The sequence below is a fragment of the Drosophila virilis genome, chromosome X (assembly GCF_030788295.1).
Source record: "Drosophila virilis strain 15010-1051.87 chromosome X, Dvir_AGI_RSII-ME, whole genome shotgun sequence".
Lineage (NCBI taxonomy): Eukaryota > Metazoa > Arthropoda > Insecta > Diptera > Drosophilidae > Drosophila > Drosophila virilis.
The window spans coordinates 13,037,501-13,047,064 of NC_091543.1; the positions used below are offsets into that span (position 1 = coordinate 13,037,501).

General features: G+C 39.4%; 2 protein-coding genes across 3 annotated transcripts; both read right to left on the reverse strand.

Moving 5' to 3' along the window:
• Nucleotides 1-5,160: 5,160 nt before the first annotated feature.
• CanB (Calcineurin B) lies at nucleotides 5,161-6,437 on the reverse strand. Of its 2 annotated transcripts, XM_070210737.1 has the most exons (4): nucleotides 6,200-6,437; nucleotides 6,099-6,120; nucleotides 5,917-5,973; nucleotides 5,161-5,830 (listed from the first exon to the last, which is right to left on the reverse strand). In XM_070210737.1, the coding sequence occupies exon 4, from the start codon at nucleotides 5,773-5,775 to the stop codon at nucleotides 5,263-5,265; it is 513 nt and encodes a 170-aa protein (XP_070066838.1). In that variant the 5' UTR covers nucleotides 5,776-5,830; nucleotides 5,917-5,973; nucleotides 6,099-6,120; nucleotides 6,200-6,437; the 3' UTR covers nucleotides 5,161-5,262. The 2 variants fall into 2 exon arrangements, with proteins under 2 accessions (XP_070066838.1, XP_002059519.1); XM_002059483.4 differs by lacking the exon at nucleotides 6,099-6,120.
• Nucleotides 6,438-7,172: 735 nt separating this feature from the next.
• On the reverse strand, nucleotides 7,173-9,453 carry XRCC1 (DNA repair protein XRCC1). Its single transcript, XM_002059484.4, has 5 exons — nucleotides 9,296-9,453; nucleotides 8,043-9,236; nucleotides 7,895-7,983; nucleotides 7,493-7,827; nucleotides 7,173-7,433 (listed from the first exon to the last, which is right to left on the reverse strand). Exons 1-5 carry the CDS (start codon nucleotides 9,344-9,346, stop codon nucleotides 7,276-7,278), a joined length of 1,827 nt encoding a protein of 608 aa, XP_002059520.1. The 5' UTR covers nucleotides 9,347-9,453; the 3' UTR covers nucleotides 7,173-7,275.
• Nucleotides 9,454-9,564: the final 111 nt, after the last annotated feature.

Genomic DNA, 9,564 nt, shown 5'->3' on the forward strand with positions numbered 1-9,564 from the left:
ATAATACCCTCTGCAAGGGTATAAAAACTGAAAGCGGCATTCGAATTTTTTGTGTGGTTCTTAATTTGTTTATAGTACTTAAGGTATATGCATTAAAATATGCGCTCAAATATCATAGCATACATTTCGGGGCCGCAGCAAGGGCAATATTTATTTAAAACCCAACACAAATAGAAAAAGAAAAACAATTATGAAAAGTATGCTGCGAGTTGGCTTCAACAGAGAGAAAATTTAATTAAGCTACAGCCAACATTGGAGCAGGCGGCGCTCATCAATCAAAATATTTGAAATATTCGACGAGTGAGCTTCGTACTGAAATCAGTTTCAGGGAGCTGCGTTAATTATTTAACTGAATCAGGCTCTGGGTCTGCATGGTATTTGGCATGTCGTTTATCTTAATTTGTATTGATTCAAGTTAATTTTACTCAAAGGCAAATTAAAGAGTCGATGGTCGATTCAAGGCAAAAAATGTCTGAGCTCTTTTTTTTTCGAATATCTTTCATTTTTATACCCTGAACCCATTAAAAATGGGCATAAGGGTATATTGTATTTGTGCGAAATCCAAATGTATGTGACAGGCAGAAGGAAGCATCTCCGTCCCCATAAGGTATATATATTCTTGATCAGCATCAATAGCCGAATCGATTTAGCCATGTCCGTCTGTCCGTCCGTCCGTCCGTCTGTCCGTCCATCCGTCCTTATGTATGATCGCAAGGATCCCAGAATCTATAAGAGTTAAGTGCCTGCGCTGATCGAGTTTGTTTCCGATAATCGATAACTTACTCCGTTTCTAAGCAATCGATAAAAATCGATATCGATATCCCGTTTTTTTGGGCAATTTCGATAAATTATAAGAGCTAGAGTCCCCAAACTTGACATATAGCTTCTAAAATAGAATATATATATGCATTGATGTTGGAAGAAGAGAGTTCAGAGTATCCCCTAGTCGGGGGCTCCCGATCTTATATTTATTTATACCAGAAATTCGTTCAGAATTTTTGCTTACATGCTTTTAATTGTTACGTATTTACTTCTCTTTGATTTGATTACGAAATATATTTCATATTTAATGTTACCAATTTTCTCTTTGAGTTCATGATGCAAAAATATATTTCATATTTATAAAATTAATGCAAAAAAAAAAAATGTTAAGCATTTTGTCTTTGAGCTCATTTGCAAAATGTTAAGTATTTGCTCATTAATTGCATTTCGCAATATATTTAATTTTTATTAAATATTTGCAACAAATATTTTAAGAATTTTTATTTTTTTATTTTTAATTTCATTTACAAGTATATTTGCTTTTTGAAACGGGAATATCAAGCATTTTGTCAATAATTCATTTAATAAAGCCTGAAAAGTCAAATAGGATAAATGAAAAAGTTATGTGCGAATCCGAATCCGAGAATTCTGATGAAATGAATAATACCTGCAAATAATTGCATTGATTGCAAACATGTTTATATTTTTATTTATTTCTTTAGTGCTGTTGTTGTACCCCCCACCCCCCTTCCCCCCACACACATCCACAACAAATGTGAAATTTTTTCAGAAATAGCAAATCATTCATTCGAACCAAAAGTCACCCATGCCCCCGAATTTCACTTGCAGTCAATCGAATCAATTCCACAGAAATATGTAAAGCATACTTTGAGGGTCAGCGAAACTGACACAATTTGAACCCTTTGCCAATCAGATGCATTCCAGTTGAACGACTCCGTTCTTGTTACGGCCAAACTGACTCCGTTGACCCTTTTGCGAGCAGCTGAAATTCAGTTGAAATTCAACTAGTTTAAAGCCATCTCACGTGCAAGTTCTCAGCTCCGTTCTGTTGGTTCAAGCTTCAAATTAAAGATTTTCCACAATTGCGAACCGAAACTGAAACTGGTTTTGTCATGTTTCCAATACACACGTTTTTTTTTTGTTGTTTTCTTACTTGGCTATAAGTACCAGGATTGCGGTCCGGTTCAGTTGCTCAAAATTCGAACCAGTAGCTGAACCGAACCAAAGTATCTACAGGTTCATGAACCGACTCTTAAGGTATAGAACTGGTTCGAACATGCAATGCTTGAGAATCCCATACAAAAACGAACCAATTCTTAAAGCTAAAGTTCCTGATAACAAAAAACAAGAAAGAGGTTCAAGTTGGGAGCTCCCGACTAGGGTATACCCTGAACCCTCTTCTTCCAACATCAAATGCATATATATATTCAATTTCTAGAAGCTATGTGTCAAGTTTGGTGACTAGCTATTATTATTTATCGAAATCGCCCAAAAAAACGGGATATCGATATCGATTTTTATCGATTGCTTGGAATCGGAGTAAGTTATCGATTATCGGAATATCGATCTGCGCAGGCACTTAGCTCTTATAAGTTCTGGGATCCTTGCGTTCATAGATACGGACAGACAGACGGACAGACAGACGGACAGACAGACGGACATGGCTAGATCGACTCGGCTATCGGTGCTGATCAAGAATATATATACTTTATGGAGTCAGAGATGCTTCCTACTGCCTGTTACATACACTTGGATTTTACACAAATACAATATACCCCTATACACAATTTTAATGGGTTCAGGGTATAAGAAGGGGAACTACCTTACCCACTTGTTCATATTTGTGTTCAATTATTATATATATATTCTATATAAGGATCGTAAATGATTCTCTTCAGGCATATTTTTCTTTACTCAGAACAAAACTGCAACAAAAGGAGCCGGATCATATTTTTCTTCTTTTTTTTGGAACACGTAATTCCCATTAAATTTTAGCCAATAATGAAGTACCATTTGTAACCCTATTAAACTAGTTAGTCAACTAACGAACTACTTGAGACTAACGAATGGACAAAGTTTGATGGATATAATTAATGGGCGTTGCAAAGAGTATAGGTTCTATATAGCATAGACAATTGCGTATCGGGCTGCTTATTAGTCAAACAGCTCCAAAATGGCTGGCATTTAGTTGGTAAAGGCGTCAGGTTAGGCAGACTGGAGGAAGACACAAGCTTGGGGGCGTATAACTAGTTAAGCCCAAGTCGCAAGGATTAATGGCCAATGACAGATGACAGTAGAGAGTCAAGAGTAGCTGTAAATGGGGGCGAGGACACGTGGCTGGGCCTGCCGGGTTACGTACATACCAAAAATTGGAGCACATTAATCAATCCAATTAATATGAAAAAGGTCAGCGATGCCACCGACTACACGCGCGCGCACCAAGGTGGACTATGTAATTTTCGAAAATGTTAAGAGTCCACAGAGTCGGGGCTGCGACGCATATGATTTACGAGACAACTTCAACGGACGACCCAGCGACAGACAACAGATAATAATTTATTGATATCAAACATTCCATAAGTATATTGTGGGTGTTGTCAGAGCTTTACCAAACAAAAGTATTCCATAGACGGCTAAACGGTCACACACTCCACACACAAGCTGTAACTAGAGATGAGCTCGTGTGCTACACATCGGCACAAACGCAAGTATCGGCACGAATATCAAAAGCACGAACATAACCTACAAATCTTAAACTAACAAGCAATCTACGATAGCTAACTTTTTATTATTCTAGTTGTTAGAAACTGTCTGTCAAGCCCATTAGAAAGCTCTGAAATAACTTATCGTAGCTAAATTATAGAGAACAATGCCCTAATAAAGCTTGAACCACTTGTCAGAGCGAAATGTTCATTTTAAGGCATATTATTGCTAGAACTAATCTAAGCTATCAATTAAAAAACATCAGCTACATTCCATAATTAGTTTTCATAGATTCCCTAGCGCCTAAACCACAAATATGTATGGTAAGAAACATTTCAAAGCTTTGTTTTTAAATAAGCTTTTCATAGAAAGAAAAATACTTTCCAGAATAGGCATATATAAAGGCCTGAAAGATATGCTCGAATTTCTGCCCTAACATTAAATTTAAGCCATGAAAGGAACTTACAACCCATTGAAATGCCACCCAATGCCAATGCTACACTGACTGCGCTTATAATTCGCAATAAGTTTTAGCAAAAATGTGCTTAAAGCTCTCCACTGTCGCGCTCTGGTGTCGTGTCTTTTAAAGCCTGCTGCACACACATCTCTAGCACACACAGACACATACTCGCATCACGCACACTTGTGCAGAGGGCGAGAGACCCGTGACCTACAAAGTTGGTTAATCGTTGCCAAAGGGTGTGAGCACAATTCAGGTTCGAGTTGGCTTTCGGCCTCGGCCTCGGTCTCGGCCACGGCAACGAGCTCAGTTTCGGCTTCGGTTCGTTGTCGGACGCGGCTTCGGCAAATGGCATTCGGCAACTATTTCCCAGCAGATACTTCACATGACTATATATTATAGTAATTATGTACATATATGTCAATGGGGTTGGGATTTGGGTGAGTCGTACTTAGACCATAATTGAAAGCTACCTCAAATTTTAAAGCGAGAGAGAGAGGGGGAGGGGTTATTCAAATAGAGAATATTTTAAATTTTTGTAATTACTTTACAATTGTATTTTAATTGAACAATATTCAAGAATTTTGTACATTCATACTTAATACACAACATTTAATTAGTTTCAAAAACTTGAATAGAATATATTTGAGAAAAAAAAAAAACGAAAACGAAAAAGATCAATCAATAATGAAAAATCAAACAGAATAGACGTACGATACAAATACAATAAATGCTATAGTTAATAGAACTCTGGCCATCGTGTGGGCCTTCTTATTCTAACAATAAATCAGTTGAGATTCCGATAATTGAGCCCAGGCACAAAACATATGTAGTTGCATTTCTATAGATAGATAGATAGTACTTCATTCTTTGCTATGATACTTATAAGACACACAGAGACAGGTGGTGAAAAGGCAGGTGGAAAGGTGGCAGAGGGGTGCAGTGACGGGAGAGGGGGGGGGGGGGGAGTCAACAACCAAATACCAAATCCTGCATGTTAGATTCACACGCTCCAGATGGGTTTTTTTTAATATTATCAAATTCGAGTTTTCATAGTTTGATTCCTTTCTTTGGTTTAGCTTTCATTTGCTTAAGTATTTGTTTTTAAATAGTTACTTGGTTTAGTTAGTTAGTTGTTGCCATTTAGCACGCACATATGCATAGCGTTTGTTTGAAATGTCAACGAATTGGAATTAGAAAACAAAAAAAAAGAGTTTGATTTCCATGTATATGTATACCGTTAGTCGATAAATAGTTATGTGTGTGTGTGTGCTGGTGTGTGTGTGTGTGTGTGCGTATCTATTGGCCGCTTAGATTTAAACATCAACAACCATTTTCTTATGTATATCCGTATTGCCCACGACGGAACAGAACTCATCGAATGATATTTTGCCATCCTCATCCTTGTCGGCGAAACAGATTGTCTTGTCGACAATCTGTTGCAGTTGCGTATCCTTCAAATTGTTGCCAACCATCATTTTGAGCACCTGAAAGAGCTCACCGTTTGAGATATAACCATCATTGTCCATATCGTAGATGCGGAATGCGAAACGCAATTTGGATAGCTTATCGCCGCGCACACTGAACTGTGAGACGCCCTGGATGAATTCCTTGAAATCGACCTCACCATTGCCATCCGCATCGAATATATCGATGACGCGCTGTACAAGCGGATTCTGTTGCAGTTCCGGCAGCGACATAAACTCATCTATGCTCAACGCTCCCGAATTGTCCAGATCGAGTTTACGGAAACGTTTGCCCAGGCGACGGATCTCATCTGCATCGAAATTGGAGCACATGTCCATTGGCAGCGATGTTTCGTTACCCATGTCGAAATTTTTGGCTCTTCTCTATTTTTTTGCTCTTTTTGCTGCTCAAATGTAGCTAAAAGCAACAAAAAAAAAAATATATTTGTTTTATTTAATTTTTTTTTTCATGGATTTGCGAGGCTTTGGCAGCACTTTACTCACCTAACGGTGACTTGCTGTTGCTTTTGATCAGTTTACCGTTATCCTTAGGCGCACATCCTGCAAGCAAAACAACAACAATCAACACTTGATTTTCAATATGTCCTATCGATTTTTCCCCGTATTTCAAGTATTTTCTGCCCATACACAGCGCAAATTCCAGGTTTTTATTATTATGTCCTTACGTTAAACTCAACTGCGATTGCTCTGAATTCGCACACATGCATGCGCACAATAAATTAATATGATTTTATTTATATATATATATATATATATTGTAGCGTACCGTAAATAGATAAACAACAAAATGCGTATACGCAGTGGGATTGTGGGCACGCGCTCTCTGCGCGTTCAAGTCTCGGTTGGCTCTCAGCTTGCTGGCAAACAAGTTCAGTGATTTCTATCGCGATGCTTTGTATGTATGTATTGGCTTGGATGTGTCCTTTAGGATATCCTTGGGTGCGTAATTGGGTCCCAGGCCTTTGAATTTGGGTATATAGCAGCTAATGCAATCTATTGTGAATTTGCAAGCCAGTGTTAATATTATTCGGTATTTTTTAGTGCATTTCTAGCTGCCACCTGTAGTACATGCCTCTGACCCGAAGTAGTATTTTAATACCAAAGAAAACGGATTTTCAGTTTTTGCAATTATTGCTACTTATTATAATATAATAAATAAATAAAACATTATTTAGCTCAAAGCATAGGAAAACAAAATATTAAATACATTGATACAATTATCATGTACATTTTCTTTTACTTGTTTTTCAAAATGTGGCTCACTTTATTTTTTTTTAATTTCTTCACTAATTTCTGTTAAAAATAATATTCTTAGTTATTTTTTACCTGAATTTGATGAAGAGTTGACTTCTCGCTGACACTTTCTAACTTTCGTATTGTGCAGCCATAAATAAAATATAAGCACACGTTTAATATTTGCCGTAAAGAATTAATAGACTTTTTCAACAAATTGGCTCAATTGCCATTTAAAATATGTATTCAATAAATAGCACTATTAGAAGATGTACACAAACTATTGTGAATTAACGCCGATCGATTTATATTTAAATACCAAAAACACTTGCACTCACATCGTCTAAAAAGAAGTTCAAAGGATTATTGTGCGCTTTTAGGGATACAAACAGTTACTGTAAGATGCGTTAGGGTGACCAGGCGCGAGTATTAAACAGCATTCACTAACACTGCAAAGGCGCGCATTTTGAAATCTTTGAAAGCTACCAAGAAAATTATTTAAATCGTTAATATTACATATATATATATCACTTTACTAATGTAATATATAGAAATTTTAGCTTAACTGTACATACAATTTAAAAACACAATACTTGACATTTGCGCAAACTACAACTCCTTTCGCTTCTCCTGCAGATAATCCTCCTCGTCGGTGCTAACTTCGTAAACATCCAAAGATTTCATTACTTTCTTTTGATTCGAATCGTTGAGTTTGTTTTTGCTGTTATTATTATGCGACATATCGCTTGTTTTCTTCAATTTATTTTCTATGCGTTAAAATTGTAAATTAATTAGCTGGCAACAAAATAACAAATTTGCAACTTACTTTGCGCAACACGTTCCAGTTCGTCCTCAGTGTCGGGACCAGACGAATGCACCCGATGCGCTGTGCCCTCGAAGCTGTTATCAACATCAACTGATCGGCTACTTATGTTAGCTACCATCTCCACATCCCTGTCATCATCATCCGCAGTGGGCTTTAGTGATACATCGTACAGCTCCACATCGCTCTCCGGCTGAGCTGATTCGGTTGTATCGAGAGCATATCGACGCCAGGGCAAATACTTTTTCAGCGCATAACACTTTTCAATCCATTGACGCGTTACAATTTTGCCCTTGCCCTTGACCTGATTGTACTTGGGCGTATTTCGAAAGGCACAGCTAAACAGAAAAAAAAAAAAAATTATAAGTTCAATTGCATGGAAATTTATATGGGACATATGCGTACATGAGATGCGTGCAGCCGGATTCCCAGTCAGCTTTGTACTTGGCGCCCAGCGCTAAAGCTTTGGAGCGCAAATCCGCACGATCTGGATTCTGTATGAAAAGATGATTATGTTTAAGTCATTCAATAATTATTTGAATGCCCCACCCACCTGTATGCCACTGATGACCAGGACAACGCCACGCAGCAGCTGATTAAAGGGCACATATTGCACCTGCTGCTCGACATGGGTCTTTTGCTTTTTGGCTGGCTTGCTGCTGTCATCCATGGATGCAGATAGACGCTTCTGGGGCTGTGCAGCTGCAGGTTTGGGACTCTCTTTGGGCGCAGCAATTGGTTTGCTACTCTCCTTGGGCGCAGCAGTCGGTTTGGTACTCTCCTTGGGTGCGGCTGCTGTTTTATCGATAGATGCTCGCTTTTTTCTATCCCTTTTCTTTTCCAGCTCCTCCAGTTCCAAGCGCCGCCTGTTTTTGTTCGCCTCAATGTTTTTCATCAGGCGCTGCATTTTGGCATCAATGGCAACTTCCGGATTGGCTGCAGCGGCATCATCCTCATCCGGGTTATCATCGCCAAACATCAGCGAATCTCGATTGCGATCCAATAGCTTGATATTGTCCGCCTTGTCCGAACTGCCACTGGCGGCAGGTGATGCTTGTAATTTAATAGGCGCCGGTCGCGTATCGCTCAAACGACGCAAAGCCGCCGGCGAGGCGGCATCTCTAATGGCCGCCGCCGTGCTGAGGGTGGCCGGTGCATGGCCATCGTCATTGCGTGTGGCCTTCCAGCGCTGAAAGAGCGACAGGGCGGCTTTGCCATCCGGTTCCGAATCGGGTGACTCCTCGCGCAGCTTAAATTGGCCCAGTGCAGTGAGGCCCTTGCCGGCGCTTGGGGTCAATTTAAATTGATCGGGCACCAATGATTTTGGCTTCACGGCAGCCGCCGCGGCGGTCACATGCACCTTGACAAAGGACAAGCCGTACTGGACATGCTTATTGAACGGCTGCGTGCACACAATTTTCACCAGCTTCCATTTCTCGGGCAGCGTTGTCGCTATCAACGCTTCGCTATTGAAGCAGCGCACGCGATTCGTGTTGGCCGAGTTCTTGCTCTCGATGGGCGTCATAAATGAGCTGGAGAGCAGCAATTCCTTAAAGTCATCCGGCTGGCAGCCTGTTTTGCTGACCAGCACCTCAATGAATGCGGCATGCTCATTGCCAATGTCAATTCCGTTGATTTGTTGCGGCTCCTCAAATTCCAATATAACATGCGCCGATTTCTCACCGTTCGCTTGTGTCTTCCATTTTTTGGCGGCATTTTCCTTCAACAGATTTGCCGCCACATGCACCTACAATATGAAGGATAGTTTCTTAGACAATTGTAACTTTTATGTTATTTATAGCTTACCGAATCCTCGCTGCTTACTTCGCGCACAGATTTAAAAACCCCGATCGGCATTTCAACACATTTGTTGCCCAGACGCCGGTCATTTGTGGCGGACTTTTGCTGTTTATCGATTTTTATGACGATAGGCGATAGCTGATGGTCTGTTAAACGATTATTAAATGTGAATTATATTAAGACATGCTTAAGCTTAAGCCCATTTGCTGTTTGTCATTCCTTTTGTTTATTTTTTTCTACTTAACAATAGTTTTTTGTTTAAATTGTGGTTACAG